The sequence below is a fragment of the Macrosteles quadrilineatus genome, unplaced genomic scaffold, assembly GCF_028750875.1.
Source record: "Macrosteles quadrilineatus isolate MER2022 unplaced genomic scaffold, UCM_ALF_1.0 Scaffold_8__2_contigs__length_117827958, whole genome shotgun sequence".
Taxonomy (NCBI): Eukaryota; Metazoa; Arthropoda; class Insecta; order Hemiptera; family Cicadellidae; genus Macrosteles; species Macrosteles quadrilineatus.
This window is the reverse complement of record NW_026542601.1, coordinates 9,131,012-9,147,331: the sequence shown is the minus strand read 5'-3', so window position 1 is coordinate 9,147,331 and position 16,320 is coordinate 9,131,012. Positions and strand designations below refer to the sequence as shown.

Sequence of the window (16,320 nt, the reverse complement as noted above, 5' to 3'; positions counted from 1 at the left end):
AAATAAAAAAATAATAAAAGTTTTGAAAAAAGGGGAACAAAATTTGCAAAGTGCTTTTCCTGAAAACGTACGTTTTTAAATTTTCACTCGTAAATAAATTTTTACCTCCTCCCATAAAAAAAGGTTTATCATAATCATGCAGTTAATAAAATGATGGATCTAATCAAACTGTAAATTTTATTTAAGATTACATAGTATAATTTATGTTGGTAAAATTACAAACCTGTAATTTTTGGTTAATTTGGTTTTGGTTAATTGTTGTGGTTTTTAATGTGCATAAGGAAACAAGACAGTTAAAGTCTCTGTCATAAAATTGGGAAATACAATTGTATCTGAAATACATCTATTTATTCTATAAAGCCACATAAAAACACGCTCGTCAAATACTAAACAAGTTCATTAGATTTATTCAAGTAAAGTAAACAAAGCTACTTAAGCAGGTAAATTTCTGTTAGTATTTAGATGCTGTTAATACTTGTACATGACAAGGTAAGTCGAACTTACACGTACGTTTGTTTATAGTTAGGAGGTTAGTTTAACTTCCCTGTCATGTCAGTTACCATTTTTATTGTGTTTTTCAGTAGGTATTCAAAAATAATTACAAAACTGGACACACACACATGCTTAACTCACCACCACCAAGGATATTTACCATACTGTTCTAAAAAAGAGTGAAAGATTAGGGTAGAACATTTAAACCGAATATAATTATCTTATATGAGGAACAAATATATAAACTTGAGAAAGTTCTAATAAAACTACGCTTAAAACTAAACAGATATTTAAAATAACTTGTATTGTGATTTTATTATGAACCTATACTAACACCAACAAAAAGAAAACAAACTTAGAAACATATAATCCCCAGACAAAACTTAAAAACTAATACACACAATAATGATAATTTAATTCATGCAACAAACCTCCATTTATGTCCATTCTGACCAAAAATGAAATCAACACATCATATTTGAAAAGCAAGTGTTAAAAGAATCAAAGTAGTTTTAGGAAAAAAAAGAAAGAAAGAAAAGGAATTGATGTAATGTATCTAAGAAAAATGAGATTATTACTCCTGAATGCTTACACCATAGCATCTCTGAAAACAAGCTGTAATGTCAAAAAAATATTTAGTTTTTTTTTTTAATTTTGAAATGCCAAATGGGAGAAACGATACCATCCAATAAAGTTTTAGGAATTTTACGTGTTGCTATAAGCAGTTCATGCACCTAAAGAGGTAGAGTTTTTCTACTTTGTCGTTTCAGAAGAGTGAATTTCAAGTTGTAATAATAATCTTGAGAGAAGATTAATCCAGAAGAAAGCATAGTGGAGCTTCATGAAGAAATCGTGTGCCAAGGTAAATGATACTTAAAACAAGCATGCATAAATATAAAGATAAGGAGGCATGAAGCAGGTTTAGTGGAGTTTATGGAAGCATCAAGCAAAAATCATTGATTAAGCTTACCAAACTGCGATATTTACCTTTGAAACCTTGAAACAAAACAAATCTTATTTAGGCTAGTGTCATAAATACAACAACTATATGAATAAATTGTAATCTTATAATAGAAACTGGAACCATTTGTTCTTCATCGTTGGGCTTTTATTAGTCCAGCCATAATATCAGTTGATCTGAATGGAAAACAAAAATTATAGTCTAAGTCATTCTGCACTCATTGTTAAACTACATTCCTGATGTGTAGTAAATTATAAACACTCAATATGAATGTGTATTTAACAATAGAAACAAAAGGTAGATTCCTCAACATACAAATTATAAAGTACGAGGAACATTTACCACTTTTAAATTTGTCAATAATAATTAATAATGAGTTGACTCACTTTATCCAACGTTGTGTTAGACTTAGGCTCGATGAGCGGACAGATTGTTCCGACTGTCTCCTCGCTGGAGTTGGAACTCGTCTTGGTTGTGTTTAGTTTGAACGCCATCTCGTTGAGCGCGAGGTTCACAGAGACTCGCATCAGGTAGCATGTTATGAGACCCACGACTATGTAGACAGACAAGATGTAGCGCTGGGGCAGACACGCACAACCTGTAAAACAGCGAGCAAATGTTGAGGTTTAAGATTGACAGATACTTAAGACAAATCATGAAAATATTTTGGAAACGTTAAAAGGAAACTTGTTTTTTCAAACTACAATAATTTGTGTTGGTTGTAGTCCACTAATAATCTGGATGTTGTGAGTGGATTCTGAGAAAAGTCAGTAGCTTAATGGTTCAATCTGAACCCAGCTGTCCCTGATCATTGGGCTTTTATAAACGATCTTGGCTAAAGAAACAGCTGGTTTTAGTCAATACCAATGAATATAAACTCTTTAAGAACCGAAATGCTTATGGAGAATAGGAATAGTCAGACTGGAATTTGCTGCCGAAATGAGCTTCGCGCTCTCTCACACTCTGTCAGCTGACTTTGCCGTGCCCTCGCGATAGTCTACCTAGCGGCCGCCGCAGAACTATCCAAAATTCAAATATTCCCAGACTAAATTTTTTTACAAAGTCATTGCGCTACTTAAAGAGTTTGTTTTCATCGGTAATACAGTTGCAGGTATTTCACTCATCCCATACTTATTTTTCATTGATATTTGGGCTAAAAATCCATCTTAGCAATGTCCCCACCCCATCTTGTTATATGTAATAACTAATTTTAAAAATAAGAGCTTCAAACATTAAAAAAAGTGTTATTGTATAAACTTGACCAAAGTTGCAGTATGTATCATGAAATGACAATGTTATAATGAAAAGTGACATTGTATGTAAATTAGAGGATAAAAAGAATGTTGAAAATTGAATGAGGTGTACTTTAATAATGTAAAATGTAAAATAAAAATTTGTTTGATCCTTATTACAATTGTTTCTGCAAGAAGTAAACGGAGGTTACTCTCCGAACAGCCCTCGTATATTGTTAGAATTGGAGTTTTAACTATAAGGATCAAGATAAGATTAATAAACTAAGGTAAACAAACTTAAATTCCTTAGACAACATCTTATTATTTATTTAACATTATATGAAAAAGTAATGAGTAGACAACATATTATAGTAGGTTGGTGATAAAAGCGAAATGTAAAACATAGCACGCTTACTCTTACAAAAATTACCAACCATATATTTCTTGGTCACTCGGTCTTGGTCAGTAAAAAAGTTCAAGAAGCTTCATTTCATTCTACGCTCATCCTTCACTCATATTTGGGTTAAAAATCCATCTAGAGCTCGTATTCCCATCTAATTGGTAATGAAATATAACTTAACAACTGTTGTCAAATATTCCCAAAATAACAAAACAATCTTGATTTAAAACTATTTCTTTTGAGCTAATAGCACATTAATTAAAGTGATATCATCAACAATACCAACCCAGGAAGTGACAACAATGACAATAGTTATTTTTTTCTGGAATTTTCCTTAATTTGTCAGTGCTAAGATTTATGTTTAGGTTCTGGCCTGCTTCCAGACTTAATGAATGGGTTGCATCACTTTCCTTGTGTTTATCCCTGTGTTGTTCTTCAAAAACAGGATATCGTTAAAAGCCTTTTATATAAGACAAAAAGAATTTAGACCTGTGTATTTTTTTTTAGCTTGGTTATCCTCATAGTGAATGAAAATAAATAAGGATTCAGTAAAATAAATTACATTTTGTCGCACCCCTTAGTAAATAGACTAAATATTACTTATCAATTAAAAATAGTTTTTTTGTGATTCTATAAAAGAAAATATTCCTTAAAATCGTAATATTTTATTTGGATCCACTAATAAATTCATTTACTGTAATTACTTTATAATCTTGAAATGTAGTTGAGTTAAGAGGAATATAATGGTTGTGCATTTATAAGGTATTTTCCATATATTTTTGTTACTGTTACTTAATATAATATTTTATTATTTTTATATTTACATAACATGTAGTATTCTTTATATAATACAAGACAAATACTTGGGACTGTTATTTTTTTTTAGCTAAGGCCACTTTTAGCACATTTTTTGTTCTAAGACTTCTCATTGAATAGGGACAATATAACCATAAAAAGACCCTACATAACAGTACAAAATGGTCCTTTGATGCCCCGACCTTGGGCAAGTGCAAAGACTGGTGTCTGCTTGTTATTGCCTCAATTTCACTATTTTTGTGTTCCCTAGTGTATATCATTGTATAATTAATTTGACTGCTCTAAATTTGTATCAACTTAAAAAACATCACTACTCTTATAATTTTAGGTCTTATAATTTTTGATGAAATTTGTCACGAACAAGAAGAGATACTACTACAAGATAGAGTGAAGGGGGTGCTTTTGGATTCTGAAGTCTTTGAAAAATTGGTGTGTACTTCTATATGTAGATATTGCACTTATTCCATTGTAGATGTAGAGTATTTAACAATCACAAACATTACAGATCAACTGTTTGTTTCATTCCAAAAACATATAAGATTGGACAGCCTATTCTTCAAAAACTTTTTGATATGTTCAGAATTGTGAATGAACAGCTGTTTTATTCTAGTCACAAATTATCTTGTAGCCATATGTACTTCTAAGAACTCAGCACTCAGATAACACAGCTGTGATCAGCTGTTTTGCACCTGCTGCTTGCTGACTAATGTCTGGATTGGACATTTCCTTCTTGGAAACAGACTTACTGATTGTTTTAATAGAAAACTGAATTGTATTGCAGAGAAAATGTATGTAAACTTCTGTCAACTGAGTGAAGTATTATTCAAAATCTGACTGTTGACACAATTAAGACAACTGGCGAAGACTAAGTTTAACAGACAAAGTTTAAGTTGAAGAAGCATGGGGTGGACATAACCCAATTAATAAAAACTCAACAAAAACGTCTTTAAAAACTACATTAGAAATCTATAAATTACAATGAATAAAACATATGTTTGCTTATCTTAAAAGCTATGTGTTATTTTTAATATAATTTTTTAAATGTTAAAAGGGATAGGAAAATGTAAGTTTGAAACATCGATATATAACTACTACTACTACTAACTACTACTACTGTAGTAGTTATATATCGATGGTTTAAAAGTATGTAACAATGGATAGTCTGTATCTGGACTGGACACAAACATAACCAAACATAGTTGTCTGTCCACTGAATCATGTTTTAGTTCCTTTGCCAAAAATGTAGTCAACAAATGTAACTTTCCTGTTGATATTTTAAACTTGAACTTGGAATTTCCAACTCAAAATAGTTTTTTCCTTCATGAGTATTGTCCTTTTAGAAAGGATTAGAATATTTTCATTTGTGTAATGTTATTTGCTATAGTAGTAATTATTTTAATGTTTAAGAAATATAAATTTAAGCTGTTTAATAAAACAACACTCATGCCTACTCATCTCGCTTCGAAATTTCATATTTAGATCAATATAATATTTAATTTTTCTATGTAGCCTAAACTTTTGTCACAAAACTTTGTTGCAAAACGGCAAATTTACTCATAAAACCATCACATGAATAGGCTTTGTACAGCATAAAAAAATATTTAGTTTTAACTTATAGTTAATTTTGTATATAACTGTTAAAATTGATAAAATGTTTGAATTTAAATCTGTTATTGGTTTAAATACTGAGATTTTAAGAAAAACTAACTTGCGTAATAGTTTATGTTGTCGGTATTTGGTTCTCAAGTAGATGACCTTTTATCAATGATTTGTTTTTATTGAGCAGTAAGTGTCAATACATGCAGAGAGATCTCAATGATACCAAGATGAGAAAAGAATAAATAATAAAATTTCATAAATAACCAAATAAATAATAAATAATAAAATAATTGCAGTAAAAATAATAAAAATAGACCTTTATACGCATATATTTTAGCATAAAGATTTAAGAAGATGTATTAGGTTAATTATACTGAAATTATTTTTTCTGCGTAACTCAGTCAAATCAATGACGTATCAAAATTTAATGCAAATAAAAAGGATATACTTATTGGAATTGTGAACAAAATTATTCAACTACTCGGTCTCTTACTGAAAAATTACAACATTTTGACAGAACATAAAACAATAGAAGAAAATCGTTCTCATTCAGAAAAATTAATGTTGACAGAAAAGACTTATACACAAACTCTACACAAAAGGGTACGAATATGATACAAAAATATCCAAAAATACAAATCTCTATAAATCTCTGGGTATGATTAAATTAATTGGATCAAAAATCTAAATATTACTATTCACAAAATAGCCAAGCAAATAAATTTACTAACAATAAAAAAATAATAATTCTATAGAGCTGAACTTTATACCAAATCACAAAAACCAACATGTTTATAAAAAAATATTTTTTATAAAATATTTTTTTATGTTTTATAAAAAAAAGGTACCAGTAATACATCTTTAATATAGGTACATACATTTCCAATAGTTCGTCTTTTCGCCTTTCATGATTAGTTGACACAGCCACACAACACACTGGCACTTGAGACTAGACTAAAGCAGAGAAATCTTAATCACCAAGTTTTCTGCACAATTTGCCACCAAACAACTCAACTCAGTCCACTCCACAGTCCACTGTGTTCTCAACAGTAGCCAGTGGCCACAGCTAATGCATTGTTCAATTTAATGTCTCCCCACTTTTTTCTGTTCAGCAAAACTCACACTTCAAGGTCTAGGGCATGACTTTGTGAAATTCCCTGATTACCGGTTCACAAGAACAAATTGGTTCGATTCGCGAATTACTCGGAAGTATTCTTTTGTTTTTGGTTGAAAACATGTTTACGATATTAGTCATACCTACTTAACATTGGAGATGCTATTTGACCATAAAAATTTTGCTGTTAAATTTCCAAATCACCTAAAATGTTTCTTTATAATACTTAACCATCTTTGTGGATAGGCAATAGAATATTAGGATTGAGTAATACGGTACTCAAAAAATTACAGCTAGTGAAAAACACCCTTGGTTTTTATTTTTAAATTTTAAAAATACTTAAGTAAAAAGGTTTATTTTTATAGACAAATTAAGAGATTTAATGACAAGAAGAACTATTTATAGAGCCATTCCACACAAATTCTTGGCAACTGGACATTTCCTGCAGTTAATTTTATAAGCGGATATAGTCTGTAGGAGAATCTAAAATATCCAACCTTGGGTGGGACCAGAGCTTCATACTCTGTGGATTCCATCACAGAGTTAAAATTGATAAGGAAAATCTTTATATTTAAACCAACAAATTGTAGTGTCATCCAGAGGCTACAGATTTACATAGTAAAAAAGTAAAAACAATAATTATTAAAATATAATTGTTTAGCTTAAAATGCGCAAGTATTTTTCTATTAATAAAAAACACCTTTTTACAAACACTGATGTTACATTATTACCAAATTTGTGTACTAAATAATGCTTTTCCCGTTCCCGTATGATTATAAGGAAAAGCACAAGATTTAGCACAGAGCAGCCTGCAGCACACTACACTTATTAGCACCTGTAATCTGAGTGCTTCTCCCATTATTTGTAATAATAGGCCTAGTATAGGATTTGCCTGTACACTTGTACTCAAGTAAAAACCACTGAATTCAGCATGCTAACTTGAAAACCAGAATATATCATAGTTCAAAAATCATTACTGCTTGAATTTGTGGTTTACATTTACTGTGAATATACCGGGTGTCCCACGAAGAGGTCCCTATTTTTTAATTTATATGACAGACGTATAGAGCACGCTACAGAATTGAAATTTTGCAGGTCGAGACTAACACATATGTAAAGGTGTTGCCCATGAGTCTCAATTAATTCTGTCAGAGCCAAACAAAATGGCGGAAGAACAAAAAAACAACAAACTCAGCAATCGTATTTTAAGTTATCGAGAAAGTACTATTTCATTGATATCCCACCATTTTGTCCTAATGTGTCAGAATTAACTGATACTCAGGGGTATTTCTTTTACATATGTTTGTTCTGACTTTTGAGTTTCAGGTTTGTAGAGTGTTCGGCGTTTAATATATTAATTAAAAAATAGGGACCTCTTCATGGGACACCCGGTACATTAACTCTTAATTATATCACTTATCAAGAAAACATGGAATGGACAGAATTACCTTATATCACTTATAACCAAGAAAACATGGAATGGACAGAATTACATGCAACACTCTGCATATCTTGAGATTAGTACAACTTTTACACCTCATTAAAACAAGTAATATCTTAGGGCAAAGACAATATGAAGTACCGGTACTCCATGTTATACCATGTAGTAAGGTCTCGAGATTTTGAAGATTAGGGTTCTTGAGATTTTGGTACCAATTTTACACCTCATTCAACTCACATAAGAAGACAAAATAGATATGACAGTATTCCATGTTAATGTCACATAGTATCCTATGTACAGCTGATCACGTGATGTTGAGGATGAAGGTGACATAATGACACCTCCTCAACCAAGTGGTGTTAATTAGAACAATTACTGCAAAGACAACATGGATAGGACAGTATTCCATGTTACATCGTGTCCTATGTACAGCTGATCACGTGATGTTGAGGATGAAGGTGATATAATGACACCTCCTCAACCACGTGGTGTTAATAAGAACAATTAGTGCAAAGACAACATGGATAGGACAGTATTCCATGTTACATTGTGTCCTATGTACAGTTGATCACGTGATGTTGAGGATGAAGGTGACATAATGACACCTCCTCAACCACGTGGTGTTAATAAGAACAATTAGTGCAATGACAACACAGATAGGACAGTATTCCATGTTACATTGTGTCCTATGTACAGTTGATCACGTGATGTTGAGGATGAAGGTGACATAATGACACCTCCTCAACCACGTGGTGTTAATAAGAACAATTAGTGCAAAGACAACATGGATAGGACAGTATTCCTTGTTACATTGTGTCCTATGAACAGTTGATCACGTGATGTTGAGGATGAAGGTGACTTAATGCCACCTCCTCAACCACGCGGTGTTAATTAGAACAATTAGTGCAAAGACAACATGGATAGGACAGTATTCCATGTTACATCGTGTCCTATGTACAGTTGATCACGTGATGTTGAGGATGAAGGTGACATAATGACACCTCCTCAACCACGTGGTGTTAATTGGAACAATTTGTGCAAAGACGACATGGATAGGACAGTATTCCATGTTACATTGTGTCCTATGTACAGCTGATCACGTGATGTTGAGGATGAAGGTGACATAATGACACCTCCTCAACCACGTGGTGTTAATTATAACAATTAGTGCAAAGACAACATGGATTGGACAGTATTCCATGTTACATTGTGTCCTATGTACAGTTGATCACGTGATGCTGAGGATGAAGGTGACATAATGACACCTCCTCAACCAAGTGGTGTTAATTATAACAATTACTGCAAAGACAACATGGATAGGACAGTATTCCATGTTACATTGTGTCTTATGTACAGTTGATCACGTGATGCTGAGGATGAAGGTGACATAATGACACCTCCTCAACCATGTGTTGTTAATAAGAACAATTAGTGCAAAGACAACATGGATAGGACAGTATTCCATGTTACATCGTGTCCTATGTACAGTTGATCACGTGATGTTGAGGATGAAGGTGACATAATGACACCTCCTCAACCACGTGGTGTTAATTATAACAATTAGTGCAAACACAACATGGATAGGACAGTATTCCATGTTACATTGTGTCTTATGTACAGTTGATCATGTGGTGTTGAGGATGAAGGTGACATAATGACACCTCCTCTACCACGTGGTCTTTATCATCATGTTGGCCTTGAAACATCTCTTATAGTCTTCCTCTACGTGCTCAGTCGAGTGCATCTCTAGTTAATGGTTTAAGATTAAATAAACTTTTAACATAAATAAATTTTTAAATCGTTTCTTTAATCAAATAATTTCTTTTAAAATTAATAACGTATCGCATTATTAACTTCAAAACTAGTTAAATTATTAATCAATTTGCCAAATGTCCTCCAGTAAACTAAAGAAGGGCTAAAATTGTGAAAATCAATTACACAATAACTTTTGTGCCTCAAATAGGCACATTGAAGTCTATTTGCAGTTTCCAAAGTCAATGGTAATCTAGTACTGCTATAGATTCTGTACTCGACTTTACAATAGGCCAATAGGCTATTCCACTGGATGACGAAATCGCACAATAACTTCAAGCATTCGTCGCAATTGTTGCGTGTGTTTCATCAGTGGCAGTAGACTGTGGTGCCACGCGTGGGCACGAATGTTGAACAAGACAGAAATACACGTGAGGAAGATCAGCGTTTTTACCTCGGCCTCTAGACTAAGTTTAGCCTGAAAGTACAACCATCGTGTAAACATTGCCGCTACCAGCGTTGTTTACGAGGAGCTTGTTAGGAACAAGGAACATGAAACTTGAAGAGTTAATGGGCTTGCCTAGTGCGGTATGACGTCATACGATCTAATGTGAAATACGCTGATTTGATTGGTCGTTGTATTTGAATGTCTCGTCACAACAATCAAAAGAGAAATCAGCTGTTAATTGGTTTTAATTGTTATTTCATTTGCAGTGTTTTGTTTTAATTTTGTGTGGTTTTTAGTGCACTTGTGGATAATAAAGATTGAATTATTACGCGTTTGCATTGAAAACGGTTCAAATATTGAGGTAGAATGTGTTTACGGTTTGTGTAATGAGTAGTTCAATAATAGAATGAATAATTTTGGCGTGTTGTTACCAGAATTGTCATAATATTTATCATTGATAAGATACATCTGGGTGGTGTGTTGATTCTCCTTTAGTCATTGATGTATTGGCTTTGAAATTAATTATTACTTCAGGGAAGGATTCAGAGAAAGAACTGATTCACGAGTTCACATTATTTTTGCGTAATTGTCTGATCGAATCGATGGGTCAATTAGCATCGATTATGGGTCTATTTGGCTGTTTCCGGCTCAATAATATAATGCAGTTACGTTGGTGGTAAAATAAAAAAAAAAAATCTTAAAGAAATTTTTACATCGATAAATCTACGCCCAGATACGAATGACCTTGGCCTTAAACTGGCAGTCTTTGGCAGAGCTGCGATAAGTAGAGTTAACATGTAACGTGTAGGCTCTAGATCTTACATTAGACTGGTTAGGGACTTAACATTGATTACGTAACGGGCTTTTTGCGTAGAGACAAGGCAACGTTACATGAAACCTTTATGTCATCTTATATATGTGAAAAAATTGTTGTTCTTTTCCGAGTTCGTTTGGCTCTTCTCAACCGATTTTCATGATTGAGGTCTCAAATTGAAGGTGCGCACGCACATATTTCCCATCTATATCGGCATATATTTATCTACTGTATTACTCGACCAAAAAACGTATAAATTTGATTTATTTCCGAATTCTCACTTCAATTTAAGATGTATTTCACCAGTTATAATTATTATAATTATATAATCTTATATATTTTGGTCTAAGCACCTTCAGTGAAATGCCGGCTTTCATTTAAGCCATTGGTTATTCAAATCGGACGATTTTCAAGCAATCGCAAGGTGAACAATTAACATAATTATTTTTTGTAAGGGGTTTCTATAATTAAAAATTAATAGCTCCATATTGTTTAGGTTATGTTTTGGACTCAAAATAATCAGTAAATTATAGGCTTTAATTTGATCTATTGGTAGTTTGAATCAGTTAAGTTCAAAATACTGTATTACTCAATCAAAAATCATAAATTTGATTATTTCTCGCATATGATATTTATTTCAACACTGAGGAGCAGCATGGGTCCTCTAGTACTATCAAGTATACCACGCAACCCGAACAATAGCATTTAAACCTAACCTAATTATCACTACTGTACTATACTTGTGGATTCGGAAATCTTGCAAGAAGAACATTGACAACTGAATAAACAATTAACTTTGTATCACTAACAATATAAACAAAATGAAGACGTATTTGTTTTGATTAAGCAACTCAATCACTTATTACTAATTGCAAATCAAGAACTTGTGTAATCTTTCATGATAAGAAACAATTAACTGATAACATTGGGAGGTGTGTTTGTTGATGTTTTTATTGTTCCGTTTACGTTTTACAACAATCTCATATTTTAACTCGTAATTTTAATAATCTCGCCTATTTTCTAACCCGCTAGAACAGGACATTGATATATTTTTTAATAATTCAATTTAATTTGTATTACTGGTACACGCCTGTCTAGTGACTAATGTACAAGTCTCTTTCTCAGAGGATCCGTGTTCGAACCAAGCCAATCACTAAATACGTGAACCATGTATATTAACCCTTTCAGTGCTAGGCCAATAATTCATATTTTGTAAGACTTTTTTGTTTGCCTTTTAATTCCATTACCTGTTGTTGAATTTTAACTGTCATGTTGTCACTATTTTATTAATTAGGCTAATTTTGAATAATAACACAAGAAGAAAATATATAAGAAAGATAAATCCCACTATTTGTAGTAAACATTAAATAAAACTTAGTTTTTGTTGTTATTTTCCTGGTTTTCCTATAAATTTTTATGTTCTGATAGCATTATTTGAAACCAAAATCTCATAAAATCAAAAGACATATAGTTTACAATGTAATATTGAATTTAACCTTGATTTAGTTGGACGAGGTTATCGTAATATAGCCATTTTAGGAAAAACTAATGTTTTACAGCAAAGTCTCAGGAACACATTTATGATCACTGTTGTGTTTAAACTAAAAGATTGCATCTAAATAGTCCGTGACTAACTGGTGCTGCTACCTAGTAACGCATTGAACAACCATCTGCAGCGCTATCTGTTCGCAATCGGTGGCGACAGCTTAAATACCGGGTTTTGACTCCCCAGTCTTCAAGCACAGATAGCCGAGAAGGCTAGGGCGTGTGTCACTTGGCCAGTGGCATTCGTCTGCTCGGGTTCGAATCCCGTCCTGTGTGGCAAATAATTGGTGACCTGTGTGTTTGTAGCGATATACTACAACCACTGGGGCATAGTGAGGTGTTCATAATCCTTGGTTTAGACATACACCTCGAAATCATCGGATTGGGCGAATCTTTTAGCTAAGTGGTTGATAGTGTATCCTATGAACATGCAGGTCACCAATGGCCGTTTTGCTATTTTTTGTTAAAATAACCTTCCTCCGGTTATTATATTATGACACTACAGAATTGAAATTTTGCAGGTCGAGACTAACACATATGTAAAGGTGTTGCCCATGAGTAATATGGCCCATGAGTCTCAATTAATTCTGTCAGAGCCAAACAAAATGGCGGAAGAACAAAAAAACAACAAACTCAGCAATCGTATTTTAAGTTATCGAGAAAGTACTATTTCATTGATATCCCACCATTTTGTCCTAATGTGTCAGAATTAACTGATACTCAGGGGTATTTCTTTTACATATGTTTGTTCTGACTTTTGAGTTTCAGGTTTGTAGAGTGTTCGGCGTTTAATATATTAATTAAAAAATAGGGACCTCTTCATGGGACACCCGGTACATTAACTCTTAATTATATCACTTATCAAGAAAACATGGAATGGACAGAATTACCTTATATCACTTATAACCAAGAAAACATGGAATGGACAGAATTACATGCAACACTCTGCATATCTTGAGATTAGTACAACTTTTACACCTCATTAAAACAAGTAATATCTTAGGGCAAAGACAATATGAAGTACCGGTACTCCATGTTATACCATGTAGTAAGGTCTCGAGATTTTGAAGATTAGGGTTCTTGAGATTTTGGTACCAATTTTACACCTCATTCAACTCACATAAGAAGACAAAATAGATATGACAGTATTCCATGTTAATGTCACATAGTATCCTATGTACAGCTGATCACGTGATGTTGAGGATGAAGGTGACATAATGACACCTCCTCAACCAAGTGGTGTTAATTAGAACAATTACTGCAAAGACAACATGGATAGGACAGTATTCCATGTTACATCGTGTCCTATGTACAGCTGATCACGTGATGTTGAGGATGAAGGTGATATAATGACACCTCCTCAACCACGTGGTGTTAATAAGAACAATTAGTGCAAAGACAACATGGATAGGACAGTATTCCATGTTACATTGTGTCCTATGTACAGTTGATCACGTGATGTTGAGGATGAAGGTGACATAATGACACCTCCTCAACCACGTGGTGTTAATAAGAACAATTAGTGCAATGACAACACAGATAGGACAGTATTCCATGTTACATTGTGTCCTATGTACAGTTGATCACGTGATGTTGAGGATGAAGGTGACATAATGACACCTCCTCAACCACGTGGTGTTAATAAGAACAATTAGTGCAAAGACAACATGGATAGGACAGTATTCCTTGTTACATTGTGTCCTATGAACAGTTGATCACGTGATGTTGAGGATGAAGGTGACTTAATGCCACCTCCTCAACCACGCGGTGTTAATTAGAACAATTAGTGCAAAGACAACATGGATAGGACAGTATTCCATGTTACATCGTGTCCTATGTACAGTTGATCACGTGATGTTGAGGATGAAGGTGACATAATGACACCTCCTCAACCACGTGGTGTTAATTGGAACAATTTGTGCAAAGACGACATGGATAGGACAGTATTCCATGTTACATTGTGTCCTATGTACAGCTGATCACGTGATGTTGAGGATGAAGGTGACATAATGACACCTCCTCAACCACGTGGTGTTAATTATAACAATTAGTGCAAAGACAACATGGATTGGACAGTATTCCATGTTACATTGTGTCCTATGTACAGTTGATCACGTGATGCTGAGGATGAAGGTGACATAATGACACCTCCTCAACCAAGTGGTGTTAATTATAACAATTACTGCAAAGACAACATGGATAGGACAGTATTCCATGTTACATTGTGTCTTATGTACAGTTGATCACGTGATGCTGAGGATGAAGGTGACATAATGACACCTCCTCAACCATGTGTTGTTAATAAGAACAATTAGTGCAAAGACAACATGGATAGGACAGTATTCCATGTTACATCGTGTCCTATGTACAGTTGATCACGTGATGTTGAGGATGAAGGTGACATAATGACACCTCCTCAACCACGTGGTGTTAATTATAACAATTAGTGCAAACACAACATGGATAGGACAGTATTCCATGTTACATTGTGTCTTATGTACAGTTGATCATGTGGTGTTGAGGATGAAGGTGACATAATGACACCTCCTCTACCACGTGGTCTTTATCATCATGTTGGCCTTGAAACATCTCTTATAGTCTTCCTCTACGTGCTCAGTCGAGTGCATCTCTAGTTAATGGTTTAAGATTAAATAAACTTTTAACATAAATAAATTTTTAAATCGTTTCTTCAATCAAATAATTTCTTTTAAAATTAATAACGTATCGCATTATTAACTTCAAAACTAGTTAAATTATTAATCAATTTGCCAAATGTCCTCCAGTAAACTAAAGAAGGGCTAAAATTGTGAAAATCAATTACACAATAACTTTTGTGCCTCAAATAGGCACATTGAAGTCTATTTGCAGTTTCCAAAGTCAATGGTAATCTAGTACTGCTATAGATTCTGTACTCGACTTTACAATAGGCCAATAGGCTATTCCACTGGATGACGAAATCGCACAATAACTTCAAGCATTCGTCGCAATTGTTGCGTGTGTTTCATCAGTGGCAGTAGACTGTGGTGCCACGCGTGGGCACGAATGTTGAACAAGACAGAAATACACGTGAGGAAGATCAGCGTTTTTACCTCGGCCTCTAGACTAAGTTTAGCCTGAAAGTACAACCATCGTGTAAACATTGCCGCTACCAGCGTTGTTTACGAGGAGCTTGTTAGGAACAAGGAACATGAAACTTGAAGAGTTAATGGGCTTGCCTAGTGCGGTATGACGTCATACGATCTAATGTGAAATACGCTGATTTGATTGGTCGTTGTATTTGAATGTCTCGTCACAACAATCAAAAGAGAAATCAGCTGTTAATTGGTTTTAATTGTTATTTCATTTGCAGTGTTTTGTTTTAATTTTGTGTGGTTTTTAGTGCACTTGTGGATAATAAAGATTGAATTATTACGCGTTTGCATTGAAAACGGTTCAAATATTGAGGTAGAATGTGTTTACGGTTTGTGTAATGAGTAGTTCAATAATAGAATGAATAATTTTGGCGTGTTGTTACCAGAATTGTCATAATATTTATCATTGATAAGATACATCTGGGTGGTGTGTTGATTCTCCTTTAGTCATTGATGTATTGGCTTTGAAATTAATTATTACTTCAGGGAAGGATTCAGAGAAAGAACTGATTCACGAGTTCACATTATTTTTGCGTAATTGTCTGATCGAATCGATGGGTCAATTAGCATCGATT

General features: G+C 33.5%; 1 protein-coding gene across 5 annotated transcripts in view; it reads right to left on the bottom strand.

The window, feature by feature from the left end:
- The window catches only part of LOC129001395 (putative inorganic phosphate cotransporter), a 49,124-nt gene that overhangs the window by 10,305 nt on the left and 22,499 nt on the right, over positions 1-16,320 (bottom strand). For 4 of the 5 annotated variants that reach the window (XM_054428646.1, XM_054428647.1, XM_054428645.1 and 1 more), the window contains exon 2: positions 1,840-2,051. In XM_054428646.1, the coding sequence (XP_054284621.1) occupies positions 1,840-2,051 (212 nt within the window). Of the gene's footprint in view, positions 1-1,839; positions 2,052-6,378; positions 6,540-16,320 lie in introns of those variants that run through there. The other variant, XM_054428648.1, reaches the window with a different exon arrangement.